The 21,970-nt window shown below is 30.2% G+C and overlaps 2 protein-coding genes across 8 annotated transcripts in view; one reads left to right on the forward strand and one right to left on the reverse strand.

The window, feature by feature from the left end:
• LOC142322445 (cytochrome P450 4C1-like) overlaps positions 1 to 17,946 on the reverse strand; it is a 29,227-nt gene extending 11,281 nt beyond the window's left edge. Inside the window, exons 1-2 of the mRNA XM_075361540.1 lie at positions 17,520 to 17,946; positions 2,962 to 3,139 (exon numbers count right to left, since the gene is read on the reverse strand). Of these exons, the coding sequence (XP_075217655.1) occupies positions 2,962 to 3,124 (163 nt within the window). The 5' untranslated portion in view covers positions 3,125 to 3,139; positions 17,520 to 17,946. The remainder of the gene's footprint in view (positions 1 to 2,961; positions 3,140 to 17,519) is intronic.
• Positions 1 to 21,970, forward strand: part of LOC142322447 (platelet-derived growth factor receptor alpha-like) — a 90,655-nt gene that overhangs the window by 33,191 nt on the left and 35,494 nt on the right. Inside the window, exon 5 of one of the 7 annotated variants that reach the window (XR_012755862.1) lies at positions 15,402 to 15,601. The exons of 4 other annotated variants lie outside the window; for them this stretch is intronic. The gene's annotated coding sequence lies outside the window, so the exon portion shown is untranslated. Of the gene's footprint in view, positions 1 to 3,937; positions 4,044 to 4,068; positions 4,131 to 15,401; positions 15,602 to 21,970 lie in introns of those variants that run through there. 2 more of the 7 variants (XR_012755861.1, XR_012755863.1) reach the window with 2 other exon arrangements.

Below are 21,970 nucleotides of genomic sequence, written 5' to 3' on the forward strand. Positions count from 1 at the left end.
CAAATCTGCTGAAAACTGTTTACAGACATTATTTTGACTGTCCCTTGGGAGACCGAGATAAATCCTGGGGTCCACATATAGCATGTATCAAGTGCTACATTAAACTAACACAGTGGTTAAAAGGAAAAAAGAGCATTTGCGTTTTGGCATACCTATGATTTGGTGACAGCTTACTAACAATTATGATGACTGCTATTTTTGCTTAACAAATAATAAAAGCAGTATTGCATACCCAAATGTTCGTTCAGCTATAAGATCAGTACTTCATGGTGTTGATTTACTGATTCCGATTGCTCCAACTTCTTGGAAAGAAATTTCTGATTTCCCAGAAGGCTCAACCAATGAATCCTCTACTTCAATAGATATTAATTACATTCCAGAAGAATCAAATACCTAACCTCACCTCATCACACAAGCAGAACTGAGCGACCTAATTCGTGACTTGTATTTGTTGAAACAACATACAAAATTCCTAGTTCATGTCCTAAAGAATGGAATTTATTAAACAACAAAACTAAAATTTCAGTATATAGAAATCGAAACAAAAATTTACTGAAATACTTTAGAAGAGATAGTTTAATTTGTTCCTGCCATGATTTTAGGGAGATGTCTGAATTGGACATTGAATATGTTGTTCATGATTGGCGTTTGTGCATAGATTCATCAGAAAGAAGCTTACGGGCACTATTATTGCATAGCTTGAATAAGTTTTCTTCTATACCGGTAGCACATGCTGCAGGAACGAAAGAAACATAGAGAAGTATGTCAAAAATTTTAAAAGCTACTAAGTATGATGAACATGGAAAATCATTGCTGATCTGAAAGTGATAGGGCTTCTTCTTGGTCTCCAGAGCGGCTTTACAAAATATACGTGTGTGGAATAGTTGGGCTACAGATAAACATTATGCAGTTAAAGACTGTCCAAAAAGAAATTAGTTTATCCCAGGAATGGAAAATATTGTCAATATTCCCCTTGTCAAAACAGATTGTATTATTTTACCACCTCTACACATGAAAGTAGGCCTGATGAATTTTGTATAAACATTAGATAAAGATGGAGGTGACTTTAAACATTTAACTGAGGTTTTTTCACAATTAAGTGAAGCCAGATCAAAAGAGGAAATATTCATCGGGCCACAAATAAGAAAATTAATTCGTGAAAATATATTTGACAACAAACTGAATCCTTAAGAACTGGCAGCATAGAAATCATTCAAAAATGTTGTTACTGATTTTCTTGAAAACAAAAAATCATGATCAGCTTATAAATGAACTCTTAGTGAACTACAAAAATTTAGGCTGCAGAATGTCATTGAAATTCATTTTTTACATTCTCATTTGGATTTTTTCCTTTAAACTTGTGTGACATCAGCGACGAACAAGGAAGAAAGGTTCCACCAAGATATATTGCAGATGGAACGTTATCATGCCAGATGGGATGAATCTATAATGAGTGACTGCTGCTGAATGATAAAAAGAGAAGACTTCACTGAAGACAAAAGGAAAATAAGAAAAAAGGAATTAAGATAAACATAAATGCCTGCAAAATGAAAGTAGGAATTTTAATTGTAATTATTATTATTTTTGTATTCTATTATTTAAGAAGTTTCTCAATAATTTAAAGGGTTATAACTAAAAATCTGAGGGTGATGAAAAAAATTGATTTCATTTTAAGATTCAGCATAAAAAATACATTCTAATTCATCTACTTTTATCTCAGTTCCAACTTATTTATTTATTTTTTTGATGACCTGTGTTGTCTGTGTATACTTGAAATTTTCTCAGTCTTTTATCCCAGATTTCTCAAAAACTACTAAAAATATAGTTGTGGGACCTATGTTTTTCTTCTATTTTTTAGGTCAGATTTCCTATAAAATCACTGAATTTATCCCTTAATTTGGGTCCCAAGAATACAGTCTGGCTTAATTTTACCAAAGGTGCAGAAATCAGGACGAAATCTTAGCCTCGTTAACAAAGGATTTCTAGACCCATGTTTATATAAATATTCTTCTTTGTTTTCACTAGTAGAAAATGTCCTTATAGTTTGTTACATTGTTCATAAATCACCTTTTTCTTTTTCTTTTTTCTGTTTAGCCTTCGAAATCACTGTACGGTATTACTTCAGAGGATGAATGAGGATTATGTAAATGAATTGTAGTCTTGTACAGTCTTAGGCTGATGTGTGGTTAATTGAAACCCAACCACCAAAAAATACCAGTATCTACAATCTAGTATTCAAATCTATATAAAAGTAATTGCCTTTACTAGGATTTGAACCTAGAAAAGAACTCTCAACTTCGAAATCAGTTGATTGGCGATGATGAGTTCACCACTAGGCCAACCCGGTGTAAAATAAATTATACACTATACAGTAAATGTTTGTACAAATAATATAATTGTTGAGCTTTTTAAATATTAAACATTTAGTTTTAATCAAAAGGTTTTTCTACATAGAACTCTACTTCGATTTTAGATCTGATGTAGCATTATTGTCAGTGTCTATATTTGGTTCTATTACAATAAAAATAGCACATTAATCACTCTTGTGTTGATTTTAAATTCATATTATCATCTTAGAATCCATGATATCAACACTTTATTTCTAATTTCACAGGTAAGAGCTTACAGTAGGTCTAGATTTACACTGTGTTGTTGATGTCATTTCTAAGAAATCTCATCAATTAATAATTTTGTGAAAATTTGCTAATAATGTTGCCATAGTATAAGTTTACAATTTATATATTGTCAAAATATTATCTAATCTTCATCCTGGAAAAATTGAAAATTATAAATAATTGAAACTGATTGTTCATACAATAAAATGTACTCCCATCATGCAATGTCAATTTTCCAGTAACATTTAAAAATTTAAAATTCCAGATCAGTTTTTAACAAAGGTTTTTCAATTTTACTTCTGACAATTTTAGACAATAAAATTATGAAGGAGAAACCATTACTTACCTAATTTTTTATAATACTCATCCTTGCTCATTTCCCATTCTTCATGTTTTTCTTTTATAACTTTTTCTGTGAACTGTAGAGTCGATTTAACTGCTTCATCATGAACTTTTTTTATATTACTTAGTGAAAATAATATTGGTATTTGTAACCATATTTGTACCATTCTTTGTTGCCAAACCTTAAACAAAAAAGTTTTTAAAACCTATTTCTTTAACATTATTACTAAGAGTAGATGACATAAGGGAGATATTAAAAGTAGATTAGCAAAAGAAAGATCCTCCAAGAAAAATAGACGTTTTACTAGTATTAAATTTAGATTTAGAATTTCTTAAAAATATTTTTTAAGTGTATCCTTTATGGTAGTAGAACATGGATGATAATTAATTTAGAAATGAAAAGAATAGATAGGTGGTTTCTGAAGTATGGGTTACAAGCGTACAAGAAAAATTAGATTGGTTGATCAGGAATAATTTCTCTATAACCCAGTAGGCTATTGTCATTAATACACCACTTTCAGGATATCAAATATTTTTAAATTGAATAGTTTTTTATTACTTCTATGTATATTATTTATTAGATTTTACAATTACACTTAATGAAAAAACTTAATATTCTTTAAAAGAAGTAAAGTACTTCTTGATGCTTGTAATTTGTGAAACTGTCAAATAGCTGAAATAATATGTGAATACTCTAAATATCAGCAGAATAAATTTGTTTATATATTGGTAGCTCAATATTCTATATTGTGTCATATTCATTCTTAAACCTAATTTCAGAGAAAATGAAGTGATTGTATTAACATATTTTAATTATAAAGAGAACCTATGTAATAACATATCCTGAACTCATTGTGAAAAAAAATTAAATCTTGCTTAGCAAACTACATAGTTATAATTAAATTTATATAAAAATTAAACATTTTTATAAATGGGAATTAAAATTAAAATAAAATTTAAAATTATTATGTTCATAACAGTTGATTGTCAATAGTTAAAATAAGTCAACGTTAAAAGAAAACATCTTGTCAGTAAGATGTTTACAACTGTTATGTATTGATTACATTTATAAAAATTTATATGCACAACTATAAAATTCATAATTTATCAGTAATCCCTGATGATGGAGGAATAATCCGAAAGCGCTTGGATAGTTGATACTCACAATTGTTGGTAAGTGGATTCTCTATTTTTATATAAATTGTATAATACTAACAGTGCCAGATGTTAAGATAATTGAACCTTATAATTAAATGTTTATAAAGATTATAGTTTTTATATTCATCCCCACTAGTGTGATTAAGATTAAATTTACACGCACAACATTCCAAATCAGGTTGCTCTGGATTGACAAATGTAAATTTCATAAATGTAGTCATCCATCAATCTTTATTACTGTTAGAAACAGCAGGTATCTGATGATGAATGTGTACAGTTTGGAAGTTGTTCTGGTTTCACTGAGGTTATAAAAAGATATCAGTCATTGAATTCACATCCTTTTTATATTTTCAGACATATGTGGTAATTGTAGAATAGTCTTCTCCAATTCTCTTTGCACATAATGGATTTTATTAACATGCTCTCTTTTGATTTTAACGTCTCTATTTTGACATATAATTCAATCAATACTCCGTTTGTTGTTAGGAGATGTATAATTAATAATATGCAGCAACCTTTTTACCTCTAAAAATGTACAGTCTTTAAATACCATATTTGATCTCCTAGAAACAATCTTGAACATTCTTGGAGATGTCTGGCCTAAGGACATTATGGTTTTGAATATATCTCAAGATTAAGGAACAATTTTGATTTAGATTCTGTATTTGTAGTATTAGGAGTACAGTGATAAATAAAAAGGAAGGTATTCAATCATTTTTATAAAGTACCTTTGTAATTATTAACATGGCTGCAGTATTTTTTTTATGCATATAATTTTTGTGAGTTACAAGTCCCCATTGTCTGGTATTCACTTTTCCACAGGTGCATTATAAGGCACCTGCATCTTGTAAGCATTTTCCTCTTCTAATGCTAACTGTCAGTCACTGATAGAACTATTTGTAAATTTTATATTCAAATGGTGCGGTACCAATCACTCAGCAGCAATACAAATTTAATCCTTCTAATGTCGAAATTTAATCTTTAAAATTACTCATCGAGTAAATCCTGTCCTGTGGACTGGGATCCCTAGCTGTGAGCATCGGTTGTATTTACAGGTTAAGGGAACAGGTATCAGTATGATGGTTTGCTGAGATGTTACTGCCCGAATAAGCAGTAACAGGCAGCAAGGCCTGAATAAAGCTGCCTGAATAATTAGCAAGATCTGAAGTGGTGTGGTGAGATACTGTCAAGAAAGAGGGACAGTGCACTTAAAAAATGCAACTAAGCCAAAAACAGTCTTGTGAAATGGTGAGTATCAACTACCAGTAAATAATTTGACTCATCCCTCATGTGTGGCGGCAGAATAACGGCTGTGGGCCATAAAATAGCTTCCAGCAGCTTAAAAATGGCTTTGAAACAAAGCGACCTCTTTGTAAGAACAGCTTATGGAAAGTTTGATTAGGAGACAACCACGGTTAGGGCGTTCCCCTGAGGCAATGTGTAGTACTTGGACTTCCAGGGGTGCTATGAGAAATAGGTTACTAGGAAAAATGAAAGATGGGAAACAGCACAGGAAAGGTAAAGAGTTAAAGATTGGAATACAAATGTGGGACATTAACTGGGAAGATAGAGGAAGTAATAGACATAGTGATTACTTAAGGTTTGGATATCCTAGGTTGAGTGAGACAAAATGGCATGGAATGGGGAATAAAAAAAAAGCGGATACTATAAATTGGCGTGGAATGGAGGTAAAGAGTGTAAAAATGGTAGGAATTATCCTATAAAAGGAGTGGTATAACAGACTAAAGATGTGGAATATGTAAATGATAGAATAATTAAATTAAGCTTTCCTATCAGAGGAGAGGTTAGAGAATTTATCCAACTCTATGGTCCTCAACAGGGAAATAAAGAGAATGATCAAGAAAAATTTGTGGAGGTTGTAGAAGGTTTAATAAGAAAGAATAAGGTATGAGATATGAATGCACAGATCGGTAAGAAGAGGATAGGAATGGAGGAGTTAGTTGGTTCATATGGTTAGAGAAAAAGGAATGAGGAAGGAAATATGTTACATGACTGTCAAAGGAACGAACTTGTAGAAAAGACATGGTTCAGAAAGCAAATGTGAAAGTAAACAAGGTATGGTTGGGATGATCGTTGGGAAGTCATTAATTGACTAATTCCTGATAAAATAGGATGAAAGAGAGAATTAATGGATATAGAGGCTGCCCTGGGAGAAGCATTTGATGTTAAACACAGGTAGTGAAAGTGAGAGTAAGAGGGTTTGTGAGTAATTTTAAGAAAAATACAAAACATATTATTCTAAGGAGTGAGGTAGGAGAAATGGAGAAGGAATAGAAACAGTTTAAAGATACCATGTGGTAAAATGTGCTACAGAACATTACAAATTGCACAGGGAAAGATGGAGATGTTTTGTAAGATACAAAACAGAGAGGGAAAAGAAAAGGGTGTTTCTAGAATGAAAGGTGATGTGATAGCCTAAAGAAACAAAGAAGACATGTGTCAAGAAGAAAAGAGGAATTGAAAAAGGATAATAAAGGAAGATAAGGAGAGGTGTTGGAGAGAGTTTGTAAATGATTTAGAAGAGAATGTTGGTAGTAGAAAGAAACAATTGTACGGCCTGGTGAAGAAGAGGCAAAATAAAAATGAGATAGCAGCGTTGATAAAAAACAAGGATGGAAAAGATATGGTGAAGAAGAATAATAATAAAGATAGATGGAGAGAGTATTATCATGATCTGGTGAATGTGTATTGGGGTAGCCCAATGGGGAATATAATGGAGAAGTTTAGTTTAAATTTCTCTCTTAAATACGTAACTATTAAAATTTTTTGATTCATATTGATAAATAGGATGAGGATTTTACTCTTGCAGATTTTACATTCTTATTCTACATATAATAACTGGATTTAAATCCATTAAAGGTACACCATCCACCCAGCCCATATCTTATAATTAATAGAATCCACATTTAACTTACTTTTTATAAATTAATTTTTACGTTCATTTGTTCAAGAAACTTCCTTCACTCTTAAAAACAGCATCTTCATGTCTATCTGATTCTTTCTTGTCACAGATATGTTCATTGCTCATAGGAGCATTGGGACAGTTATATGTTATATAATTTAATAATGGTGTCCATCTGGACTTTATTTCTTAAACAGCAAATTATAGTACCCACTTGTATGCGGAAAATGGATTATTTTATTTTTAATCCTATTAAATATTACAAGAAATATTGCACTGCATGTAATTAATTGAAATATGAGTATATAAGTTGCTCCAGAATGATTAAAATAAACAGGCACAGAATTTACTGCAACTGAAGATTTGAAAACAAATAAAAAAAAAATAATTAAAGCAGAGGTAAAGTAAAATTTAAGAGTAGTAAAAGACTTAGGATAATGAAAATGGACAAAAATGAAATTAATAACAAGAAATGTAGCAATGAAAACTGGTTGAAAGAGAGATCTATTGAAGTAACAAAATGATAGATTGTAACATATATAAAGAGATTAAAAAAAAGAATTTGGAAAAATTAAACAAAGATGTGGATGGTAATCTTTGTTACAGAGAGAAATGTATGGTAAAAATACATAGAAGAATTATGTAGGAGAGTTTTCTTATTTAATGAAGTGCAAGAAGAGACAAAAGAAATTGATTACTTTACAGATAACTATATTTTAAATTCAATTCAATAGTATTTTGAAGGATTTAAACAAGAATAAAGTACATAAATTGGGTGACATATCACCTGAATTATTACACTGTCCGAAAGAAATAAAACTGAATAAACTGTATTTATTAGTAAACTAAATTTATGAAACTGGGAAATAACTTCTTTCTTTAAAAAAAAATGTAATTATTGCCATTTATAAGTAGATTAAGATAAATTTGAGTACTATTTTACCACTAGTTTATTATGCATAAAAAACAGGGTAGATCACAGGAAAATAGAATATATGATAGAAGGCATATTAGGTTGATTTGGTTTCACAAAAAGCATTTATATAAGGAGGGGCCATTATGGCTCTTAGACTAATCTTAGGAACAGTCATAAGAAGAACAGTCACCTTTTCTACTTTTCTGTATAGTTATTTGCATCTATTACTTTCCTGTTTCTTCTACCCAAGCAGTAAGGTGATTTTTGTCTATAACCTCTTTTTCCTGTTTCTGTTTTTACTGGTCTTATTATTTCTTATTCTTTTCCATTTGGATTTCATCCATAACACTGATAAGTAACAAAGGTTCTGCACGGGATTTTAAACTAGTTTCCACCAAAAAAAACTGTCATTCTTTTTGAGGTTCTAATTGTGCTTTCACAATTTTCATTTCCTCTTTTATGCTGCCCTCACAATTCTTCTAGACAGGTTACTATAGGCTTTCTTAATATTTATAAAATTATAATCCACTTTTTCCACACTCCCAACTCTTCTCAATTATCAAATATTCTTTCAAGGATCTTTCTGTGTATGAGTTTAAAAAACTCTATAATTGACATCTTTTTAATAACTGGAAACATGAATATTATTAAGTTATTTACTTTTAAAAGTATTAGTTTTTAGAGTAACCTTTTTTTTTCTGGGAATGTTGGCCAAACTTAAGGGACTTATTCAGGGCATCAGAATAAACAAAAACGTTCCTGTGAACAAACTTCATTTTCCTGTGTCTACCATTTTGTGTTTTTTTAATAAAATTGTATATCTTAAGAACAGATTGCAATATTTTAATGAATTTTGGATACATCTACTCAATGGCATGTTCTACATAATAAATGTAAAAACATAATACATATATAATAAAAAAAAAACAAAAATAAAAACATATGAATATATTTAAAACATGTAATAATATTTATACAGTAAACATATATAATTTTTTGAAAATTCCAAAATGGTGGTTATGTAACTTTTTTAATCATTAACCGCTCCAATTTTAATCATTAATAAGGGGTTATTATTAATTATTTTTAATTCAATTAGTGAAAAAAGTGAAAACAAGCACAATTATCAAATTGCATCATTTTTGTGATGCACTGTAACAATTTTAGTCATATCTCAGCTGTTTATCAATCTATTTGAACAATTGAGGTGTCTTTACAATAAAAGGCTTAACATATTTTCTAATAAAACTAATATTTATGGAATTATTAATATTTAAAGATTCAAATGGCTCCCATTTTGGAATCTTCAAAAGGTAGAATTTTCAAACTTACTTATTTTGTAGATTTTGAGTATACATGCACATTGAATTTCATTAAAATATTTCAAAGCTTTCTAAAATGCAGGATGTATTTTTTTTCATCCTAAGTTTTCTATTTTGTTTTTTTAATTTTCATTTGAAAGTAATCTGCTTATCAGAACAGATCATTCTGTATTATTATACCACAAAAAATAATACTAAGTAACATATGAATGATGAATTTCATAGTGAGTGTAAAATACTTAGTCATTGCTTCTAACCAGTGGCGGCTCTTATCTAAAATTAACGAGGGTGCTGCTCCAGAAAAGTTTTAGGCTTTGTTTTAAAATTGTGTAAATGGAAGCAAACATGTATAAAACGAAAATTTATTGAAAAACTTGATAAAACCCTAAAAGAACAAAATCAAACATTTTTTTACTTACTTTAACCTAATTTGTTACAGTTCAAGATTGATCTACTCATTTAAAAATGAAATCCATTGTTGTTGTTTTAAAAAAAAGAATCAAATAGAATAGCTGGAAGCAGGATAATAATCTAATTCTACACTTTATCACATTCAAAAATATAGTACACAATTTTTAACACTTTATCATTTTTAACACACCCAGAGTAAAAAAAAAAACTATCTTCCACCAGTACGCACGCCAGGGATGGCACTGCAGGAGTAACAGTGCTTTCTCTCCTTTACAGCCTCGCGCACAGCTATGTGCGCCTGTGCACAATAGCCAAACACCACACTGCTGGAACTATGAAGCGCACAGTTTCATACCAAGATTTTTGTATGTTTTACGTAAACTGGGGGATGGCTACTGACATTAAGCTCAAGGATTATGTACTGTACAAATATAAAGAAAAAGGATCTTATTATATTAAATGTTATCAATAAAATCAAGTGGAAATACGGGGTGCTACAGTTCCACAGTGCCTATACATGAACCACCACTGCTTCTAACGGTCTTGTCTGTTGCCTGAAGAGGATGGTTCCTGATGAGGTGCAAAGTGACTGGAATGCTACCATGAAAAATACACTTCACTCAATTAAGAACACTGTTTCACCATGGAGCTTCTCATGCAGAAATAACTGTCGAGAAGAGGTCATTATCTGCCGTTTGTGAATAGGTTACATTAGACTCACTCATGAATATCTGATGAAACAAATGGATGCACCAGTTTGTGCTCGCTATGACAGCTGACTGAGAACGATCACATTCTTGTCGATTGATCTGTTATGCAGCTCTGCATCGCAAATTTAAACTGGGGCTAACATTCAAACTATTCTACGGATAATGAAATATTTTTGTTTTATGTTTTACGGTTTCTTAGGACCACCTGTTTATACTCAATAATTTAAATTTCTGTAATGTGTATCAGCTATTCATACCATTTGCCATATAGCAATTTGAAATTTTAGTTTTCTAATTGAGACATAAAATGTGATATATGTTTGTTTATTACAACAAATACGTGTCCAGGAGATGAAAACACAAAAGTGTTTTTCACCCAGAATAAACCAAAAAAAAAAAAATTGACTGGAATTGAAACCCAGGTTAATAAACAATGATGAGAATAAAAGTGAAAAGTTTTTAATTATCTATGTAGTCAAAGTATTATGACTAAAGATTATGTAAAAAGTTTACTATTGAACCCTCAGAATAATCTCATCTCAAAATAATAAAAAAATGTTTAAAAACATCCTTTTTTAAAGAGGATGTTAAAAAAACTGTGAATTTAAAAAGAGTAGTTATTAGGGATATTTACAGATTTGTGACAAGATGGCAAGTAGCTGCTGAATCCAACCAGACATTTCTGTAAGAGGATTTTGGAAAAGCTTACTCTGTTGTTAATGGACACTGGTCCATTAACAACAGAGTAAGCTTTATACTGTTGATGAGTATTAAGGTAACAGTAAGAGTTTTGTGTTTTTTTTTCAGGATGCTATTTCTTAATAGCATCCCGAAATGTTTATTTTTATAAAGTATAAAGAAATAACAATATAAATATAAAGAAATAACAATATAAATATAAAGAAATATAAAAAACTAAGAAATATAAATATAATATTTATATTTTTTAATAGTGTTTTTTCAGGATGCTATTAGACTTAATTATTTACAGTTTTTTTGTTTTTTTAAATAATTTTGGTCTGTGGTTTCTTTTATTAAATTTCAATGTTAATTTGTTGTCTTTGCTTCACAACCTGTATGAGAAAGTTTTTCAACTATTTTGAGTCAACATAATTGTATGTTATGATTTGTAATATAATTTTTTTTTTGTTAAAATTATGCAATTTAATTTGTTATAATTTATTTATCATATATGAAAGAAGAATAAGTAAAGAAAATGTTTTAAAAAATTTAGTGGTGTCTTGTACAACTCATTAAATTTTAGTATGTTCATTTATTATTTTTTTGTTACAATTATTATTAATAATAATCATAACTGCATACTAACAGTTAGCACATACATAATACTACTTAATAACCCACTTATTAAAAGACATAACACACATCACAAAGTTTAAAAAAATTTAATTAAATCATATGTACAATACAAGGTAAGATTTTGAACTCTGAATTCTTTATTTACAAACAAACTTTTTAAAATAGTAAATCAAAATATTAATAACTTTTTTGGTGTGACTGTGAATCTTGTATGGTTACAGGTATAAAAACCTATAAAATTTGAAACTTAATATATTATTTTTTAAATTTTATTTATTTTGTTACATATTTACTTTGATTTTCTATATTATTATTTCCTGCATAAATATTTATTCGACAAAACTAATTCGAGTTGGATCTGATGTAAAATTTTAGTTTTATTATTAAAAAATATATTATTTCATATTTATCTGTAGAATTACAATCATTTATTTTTTGTTTCTTTTCTTATTTAATGATTATGCTAATTTTATGGAGTAGGATTTTATTGCAAATATTAAATATTTCTCATTTCTGAAGGTCTTGTGATATATTTAATTTTTCTTCTGTTTAATAATGGTATATTATTATTGTTGTTGTTTTTACTATTATAATTATTATTAATTGGGCACCCATTTAAACTGAAATGATCCACAAGTGGAATTATGTACATGCATGGAAAGTAAGAAGAGCAAAAAGAAGGAGCAAAACTCTGAAGATAAAGAGGCTGCAAAGGAGCAATAAAAACCTCCCAGAGGCAGCACCCAGAGCAGCAATAACAAGAAAAAGAGGAAGATTCTTAAAAAAGTGATCCTCATAAAAAAGATTGAGGGGAGAACTTATGCTGAAACCCTCAGTCAATCTGGAAGGAGGTGAAACTGGAAGAGAGTAAGGTGGAATAAGAAAGGCCAGAGCAGGAGACGTTCTAATTGAGTTTGGGAGCAGCACCAAAGACAATTGAACATTCAGTGTGTCCTAAAGGCTGTACTTAGAGAAGGTGTTGCCTGCAATCTGGAACCACAGGAGACCCTGGAGATCCGAGATCCGAGATTTGAACTGTGTGACAAAGAAGGAAGGATGTGGAAGCAGTACTAAGAAGAGATCTTGGAGATATAGGAAACTGAAGGGTTAGCATTACAAATACTAATGTCAGGAAGCAGAAGGTAGTCATGATAGAGATTTGCAAGAAGGCTGCTTTCAGATTACTCAGCCAGTCTATGAAAAAGATTGGCTGGGTGTACTGCCAGATTAGGTCTAGAGCACAAGTCTCTCAGTGTTTCAGGTCCCATGGGTATGGGATCTGGCTTGTGGATTGTTGAACGCACTGATGTTGTCCTTGCTGCTGCTGGTGAGGTGGTGGTAGCTGGTTACTTCAACTTCAGGCTGTGGAGTGGGGTATGGAGCATAATGACTCAAGAGGGAAATACATTCTGGATGTGGCAGCACATACTGGACTCGCAGTCCTCAATGTAGGGAACATGATGATGTTCCCGGTCTTCAGATAGGATATCCAAAGACCATTCTCGTTATTTCACTCGTCTCATCAAAGAGCTGGTCACGCTCGTCAAAGACTGGAGAGTCCTGCACTGTCAGAGACCACCAATGCATCTCGTTTAGAGTCCTAGACGGTGCACGGGAGCGCCCAGAGGCTCCACGGCTGGTGAAAAAATATAATTTCAATAAAACTGATGAAAAGAGATTCACAGGAAAGATCTCCTCAGGGGCGGTAATCCCTGGGAACATAACCACCGGGAGGCCATTGGCGCTGAAGCCGTGGTTCCTTAGACCATGCGACTGATCGCTTCTGTATGTGTCGCCTCTATCCCCCACGGGAAGCCGAGGCACTGGAAGTGACCCGTTTACTGATGGACACAGGAGATTATGGGGTTGCGCTGAGAATGTCTTATTAAGGGGTTTTAGAGAACTATTAAGTAAGAGATTGGTTGCGGCGATGAATCAGGAGGTGCTCTATCAACCTACCAGTACGGTTTTCAGCAGGGTCGGTCGACCCTGGATGCAGTTCGAGGTTGCTGAGGCAGTGCGTCGGCGAGCAGAGGCCACAAATATTTTTCGCGCCATGTGGTCCTTCTCGTTTCGTTGGACGTGAAAAACGCGTTCAACTCTCACAATGGAACGACTTGCTTCGGGATATGGAGAATTCATTCTATGTGTTCTCGATACCTCCTCAGAATGGTGGATCCATACCTAAGGAACTGCGGTCTCATCTATAAGACAGCGGCAGGCTGGCATAGAACCACCATCACGTCAGGGAGGTACAGGAGTCGATCCTTGCCCCCGACCTTTGGAATGCTGTCTACAATGGCTTGCTGAGGCTGGAGATGCCGGAAGATTCGGCCTTGGTTGATTATGCTGATGACGTTGCGCTACTTGTTGTAGCCTGCGATGTGGGATATGCCGAACTAAGGTTCAGCCGAGCGATGCACAGTGTCAGCGGTTGGCTGGATGACCAAGGATTGTCTCTAGTCCTCAGTAAGATGGAGATCATGGTTCTAACGAACTGTACTGACATCCTACTCCCCTTGCGTGTCGGGTATGAGGTTGACGAGATCAAATCGTCCGCGAAGAACCTTGGTATGATCATTGACCGGAAACTCCAGCTTTGCTGAACAGTTATGAAGAGCCACCGACAAAGCCACGAGAGCATAACCGCTCTCTCTCATAACGGCATGGAGAGCTGCTCTACTAAGTGACCCATTTTTTAATGTGTTACGGTCAATTAAAAATGGTCAGTTCCAGGCAGAATCCTGATAGAAAGGTGGGTGGTTTTAACCAGTAGTTTACTAGTGGTGGTTTGATAAGACCACCAGAAGGAGCCCAACACTCCATACGTAAGTGCATTTCAACTCTCCACCCAGAAAAAAAATATTATTGTTATTATTTTCTTTGAATTTATTGATGCTGAATTATATAACAATTTTATACTACCATTACTACTTTGTTTTACATATTTTTGCTTAAAGAAGATTGTTTTATTTCCTTTTTTTTATATATATGTGTATTCTTTTGTTCAGTAGATATTACAAATAATGTATTCATTGTAAATAATTTTCTATGCAGTAATATTAATATTTTTCCTGGAAGAAGAACTTTAAAGAAAAAAGCTTATTCCTCTGTTACTTATGTACATTTATTTAATATTATGTTATAGCCTCAATATGTTTTTCTTTCTGCATTTAATTTATTATTTCTTACAGTTCAGTAAACTGTAAAAGTTAACATATAACTATTGATTTTATTTTTTTCCTTTATTAGAAAAATTAAAATAAATTAAAAATACAGAGATTCTTTAATAATATACCAATTTTATTGTATAAAATTTTCTTTCTTGAAAACGTTTTTTCTTAAAAAAAATTACATAGAAATAGATATAAGTTATGGTTAATATAAAATAAAATTCAAATAATTTGTGAATCTAATTGAAGAATTTACTATTATTATTTTTTAGTTTGACAAAACAAGTATTTTTAAATAACAGATTACGCTCTGATAACAAAAGAATCCGGGTACATTTAATTTAAATTCTAGTGATTACACTAAATTCTCCATTGGCTAGATTGGATGTATATTCACCCTTAAATACAAAAACAGAAATATTCATGCACTTGACACAATAACAGAATAATCTTTTGAAAATCATCTTACAGAAACAAGACATCCAGTCATCTCTTCTCTTCTTTTTCTGTTTAGCCTCCGGAACCACTGTAATGTATTACTTCAGAGGATGACATCCATTCAAACATTTTAACATGTACATAATAACTAAGAATCAACATGTTTGTACAATTTTACTGATCAATATATAAGATATTTTGGAAGTCATCTGATATCCAGAGCAGTTTTCTTGATATGGGTCCTGTAACTAGCTGTCACTTGTTCATATAATGAGAGTAAGTAACTTGTTACATGTAGATTCTCAAGCCAGGATATGTGAACTAAACAATAGAATGATGGCCTCCTCAGTTAGGAGTTACGGCTCCTATTGGGAAGCCATTATTGTTAAAATATAATTGGTATCAATTTCCTGGATAGAAAGGCTAGCTCTGACCATGTATATCACTCTGATATACATGTTTGAACAATATGAAATTATAAACGCACTAAAAATAAAATATGTAAAATAAACAAACAATATACATTGAATATATTAACTATATACTAAAGAGGTTTTCTAATCCCACTTTACAATAGATATCAATCAAACTAATTTTCTAAGAGTAATGATGTTCGATATTGTTAACAGAGTAAAGATATTGCTTGTAGGATTGAGTATCATTTACATGTCAATGAGATTAACATTCTTTGATAAGCAAAATTATACTTGGTTTTATGAAGAAAGCCTGGCGAGGGAAGTTTTTTCTTGGTGAGAATAGCTGTCATTTTTTTTGAACTGGCTTTTTTTAGTTGCATGTCATCATATATATATTTAAGCATGTATATATGTGTTTATTTTTGTTTATTCAAGTACAAGACTTTATATTGTCATTGTAGATTACAGTAAAATCAAATATCATTAATTAATTGTGAGAGTAAAGTTATATTTCACTTCTTGACTTTCTAGTCAATTATAAAGAATCCTCATATGCATGTATAATCTATGAACTCAAGTACTTTGTTTTTTTGAATAGGTAATGTTGTTAGAATTAATTTAACATTTTTTAAAAATCTACTTTTCCAGAATATCCCATCATTTTTATTCCTTTCCATATTCCCTTTCCTTTGTCTTGTTCTCTTGATATCCCTTTATATTTAAGTAACTAAAATTATGAAGGTTTAGTCTGTCTGCTTTAATTAGTTAACCTATTCAATTTTGAATAAATAGTATAACAAATTAGTCATATATGCCAATTGATTTAACAGCTATGTATCAAAATTTTGCTGTTCTATTTCTTATCATTTTTATTTCATATTTACATACATGGTAAAAATTAAAAAAAAAATTAAGTTTACTGATGAAAGTTAAGTTATTTTGATGAAGTTTAAAGCGGAGGTTTCAATTTTAAGACAAAGGAGAACTGTTTCAATTGTAAACTGAATTATAGTTGCTGAACTGAATGGTGGAGAGCTAGCGCCTGCAGTTTTTATGAGAATGTCCTAGGTTCAGATCCCAGTCAGGCTTAGTATTTTTCATATGCAACATAATTTTTATTCCACATTCCCATATAAGATGAATTAATAAACTAGTTTTTAAGTTGCTTTTTCCAAACGAATCACATTTAGAATCATAAAATAAGATTTTTAGGTTACTCATCAGATGATAAATTTTCAAGTGCCAATTATATGATTTCGTTTGCAACATGGTCAAACCATATTGTTTCTCTCTGAAGCATCTTAGTCTATAACTAAATTTGCCATCATCATTCAAGATTAACATGCCTGTGTATGATATAGTATTGCTTCTTGAGATTATTTAAAAATGTTGGAATAAGTTTTCAGAATTCAAAAATTGGATGTCCAATATTTGTTTGGTGCCAATATATGTAACCTTATATATAGCCAATAGCCTTCCTCAAAAATAATAAAATAATACTATCTAAAAAAGGAAACTAACAATATTTACGTTCATGTATTAAATTAGACAATCAAATTATTTTGATGTTATATAGTATAAAACATTATACATACAAGAAAGGGTCTTATTTATCAGTTTCTATTTTTAATAAATTATTCAGAAATCTAACAAAATTTGTCAAGTAATTTTTTTTAAATTAAAATTTTCTTTTTATATAACCAATATTACTGAGTAGGTGAATTTTTAAATAATACTAATTACATAAATTTGAATTTTTCATATCAATATTTACTTACATCTACTTAAATTTGCATCCAAATATTTATTAATACCTTCAAAATTTTAATTTTTTCTCCAATGATTTTATTTATTTTCATTACATTGCTATGTCCATATTATTCTTATTTTTATATATTAATGTAGACAGAACTATTAATTATTTTGTATTTAATAATATTTTTTCTGATCAAACTTTCTGTATATCCTTCATCGATCCTTTCAGGAAACTGCTGGACTAAATCCTTTCTGTTATTCGTTAAATAGTACATCTAGTAATTGCAAAAAATGATCTGCACGGGCAGTTATTTTATTTATTTATTTTTGTGTGTCATCACTAAAATTGATTACTCTTATATTGTCCATAAACTGTTCGTAAGTACTTTGATTCATAATTATCAATACATAAGTATTCTCATTTTAAAATCAAGGTTCTATTATCCAACGTTTCTGAGACTATTCTCTTAAAATTAGCTTGGATAAGTTAGTATTTTTACCTTCAGAACAATTGTACTGATTTCCATGAAATAAATATCAGACAGTTTATTTCAATTTCACAAGTGATTGTGATTTAAACAAATATAAAAGATTGCTTGTACTTATTCATATTCAAACAAGCTCTTTAAAAACAATAAAAAAATAGTCATCACATCAATACCGTATTTTTACATTTAGTTTATATATAAACTAAACGTCTCTAATTGAAATTTCCTATTCAATTTAATTTTCTATACTTCTCAAATGATATGCAGCTTTAAATAAAGATACAAAGAAACATTTAGAGCTACAATATATAGTCAACAAGATACAATAGAGTCAACATTTTCCAATCATTTTATCGATAAAAGAATTTACTTGAACTTTGTCAAGTATGTACAAAGAGATGTACAATAATAATGTGCTACATTTTATATATATATATATATATATATATATATATATAATTCAAATCAAACACATTTGTCAACTACATTCATAATTGATGTCTGCCTAACTTAAAAAAAAGGTGAACATTAAAATCAACTAAAATCATTCATTTTTAAATCGCTGCATCAGTCACTGAAGATAGTTTCATGAGCGAATAAAAACATAATGATTTAAATTTTCAAAATGTTGTATTTATTAAATTTGGTATAGATAATTATTTAAAAAGTTAATTTTTTTTTTTTTAAATATATCTAGTGTATTAATGTACTGCAATGCTCATACAAACAATGATTAAAATATTTTTTTATTTATAAACATATCTGGGTGGTTGGTTGATGTAGACATTTAGAAAACAAAACTAAATATTTAAACAAATTTTGCTGCTTATTTCTTTGGAGGTTATTTTTTATTTTTTATAAAAAATTAATTTTGGTGTATTTATGTAATCTGGAAATTAACTGTTGATAATTACAGTTGTGTAAACCCATATCTTTAATTAGATATTGTCAGTAAATTGGTTTGGGATACACTGATTATTATACCATAATCTATATTACATTAATGGAACAATATTGTTTATTCGTCCTTGCCAGAATATCAACAGTAAATATCATGTTATAGTCTCTATTGTACTGTTATATATAATGTACGAAACAGTACGTTATTCTATCTCAGTACATATAAATATATGTGTGCAGCTTTGTCTGAGCATGACATCTCTCAAAGAGATCTCTTTGACAGGTAGAGGGGTTTATAGATAGATAGATAGAGAGAGAAAGAGTATTTGAATCCTGGTGGTATCAATTTATGTACTGGATTAATTTATTTTTGTTTATTCATAAAATCTATTACTCTATAAATAATTTTAAAATTATAAATTTATTTACAGATGACTAAAATAAATTTATTTGTTTATTAAAAATACTAAAATAATCTCAGTAAAGAGTTTTGGCTCTTAAATAATTGTAGAATGCATGACACCTATATGTAGAAGGTAGTATTTGATTATGTAGAATCTAAAAGAAATTAAATTTTAATAAAAATATAACTGAAATATATGAAAAGAAGACTTTACAAGAATCAAATAGCATCAATAAGTGTAGAAGATGAAAAAAGGTTAGCTTTGATTTACGATAAAGGAGATAAAAGAATGTTTATCCAGTGCTTATAAACTTGTATATATAGAAGAAACAATACAGGAATTTAAGAATTCATACAAAAAAATAATAAATTTAAGAATTGAATAAATAAAAGAAGAAAAAATTAATTTTAAGATTCACTGATGATTTTCTTCTTTTGGTAGAGACCAAAATTAGCTTACAAAAAATTCTGAATGACTTGAATTTATTGCTAGGAGAGATATTCAGCTTTAAAGAGGTTGTATAAGTATGATGGATGCCAAAAGCAGACTGGTACAACCAAACAGATCTTTCATGGCAATAAAAGTCTGATATTATTAAATATAATATCATGTAATATCATATAATATCATATTATGTTTAAAAATTAAATATATATTTTTAAAAATTTGTAAGGAGCAAAACATTTTGTGCTAGTGAAAGATGAAGAAAATAAAAGTGAAAAAAGAGGCTTTTTTAAAATCATGTTAATGAAGGAAGTTGAAAATTCAGTGGGTTGATAAAGTATAAAATGAAGGTATCTTAAGACAAATAAGAGGGATGGAGAAATGTGCAGTAGAATCTTATAAACAGATGAAGAAAATTGTTAGAAAGACATTAAAGTTTGGTTAATTTGATACTGGAAAGATGTTTGTATGGTAAATTTTATATAGGAAGATAAAGATTGGAATTTGCAAAACAAATAAATGAGGTCCTAGGAAGTAGAGCAATATTTATTGCTCTACTTCAGGTAGAGCTTCTATTCAGGTTATAATATTAGCACAGAATTGGAAGGGATGTAGCATAGTATTAAGCAAGTCAAATGACTGATGACTCAAGAAAAAAAATGTTTGCATATCAATAGAAAAATTATTCTGTTCTTTTCGATTACTAATTCCTTACAAAAGGTCACAAAGCAGGTATTCAATCATATCAATCATTTGGTTATCTACCTTGAAATAATCCATTGCCCCTTCTTGTTCAACTCCATTTCCATCTACTTCTAGTATATTTTTTGAGTTGCTGTTAGCATTATTTCCTTTCATATTATCCACAATATTTACTCTTATTCATCCTGTCTTCTTTGGATTTTCCTTCTGACACTGTTTTAATTAACCTTTATTCTCCTGAAAGTCCTAATAGTTTGCTTTCCTATTCTGGTTTCATTTAAGTTCTATTCTTCTTTACTATTTTTATTACTTCATTTTTCATCCATCTATCCATTCATAAATATTATAGATAACATCTCTCACGAGTCTGTTCGTTCGATTTTGGTGGATATTTTGGGCATGAGATGCGTCGCTGCACATCTTGTTCCAAAAGAGCTGAATTTTCTTCAAAAACAATACCGTGAGCCAGTCTCTTTAGACATGCTGAATGTCGCCAATTCTGATCCCACATTCATGGAACGCATCATAACTGGTGACGAGACATGGGTCTACGAGTTTGCCATATATACCATCGATCAACCACTGGAATCACCAGATTTGCCCCCATGTGACTTCTGTCTGTTCCCGAAGTTAAAATTGCCGCTTCCAGGCGCCCATTTTGACTCGATTGAAGCCATAAAGCAAAATTCATGAAAGAAGCTGAAGGCCATACTGGTAAGCGCCTATAAAAAGTGTTTCAAAGGCTAGAAAAAATGGTGGCATATGTGTGTTACATCAAATGGGGCCTACTTTGAAGGTGATAAAATAAATATTGATGAATAAATAAAACTTGTGCATTTTATGACAATTACCAGTACAATCCCGTACTTTTTTCACAGTACCCAGTATTTTTTTGACAGTGGAGTACGTAATCAAATTAAAAAAAATTCATTATGGGTTTGTTGTATGCATATTACCATAAATGGCATGTAAAATATAAATTTGTATTTTAAAAAGTTAAAGACTGTTACTAAAAAATAAAAATTCTTTGGTGTGCATAAAAAAAATGTTAGAAATTAATATAATTAATTCTAAGTAATCATCTGATTTATATTATCCTTTGAATAATATGTAAGCAGTTATTATAATGTAAAATATATCTCAATTATATTTCTTAATCAGGAGAAAAATAATCTAATTACACCTTCCTACAGGATTAGATATAACAAATTAATAATTTTACAGAAAATTTCTAATTTTACAGAAAAATTTTCAATAAACATTTATATTCATTTGTTTATTAGATCAATAATGAAAAATCGCATGAGCTTTCTAGTGCCAATCATGGACTCTTATAAAGATTTACCCTATTGTATTTTATATAATAATTTAGCACAGATAATTCCTGTCATTAAAAATAATTACAGCTTTAATACAATCTGTTTGAAACATTAATCCTTAATACATCCCTTGATGAGTGAATAATATAATATATAAAGTATTGTTGTACAATTGATAGGGGTACATAATTTATTGTCTTTTATTATTTATCTCATT

Source organism: Lycorma delicatula, chromosome 3 (genome assembly GCF_047948215.1).
Source record: "Lycorma delicatula isolate Av1 chromosome 3, ASM4794821v1, whole genome shotgun sequence".
Taxonomy (NCBI): Eukaryota; Metazoa; Arthropoda; class Insecta; order Hemiptera; family Fulgoridae; genus Lycorma; species Lycorma delicatula.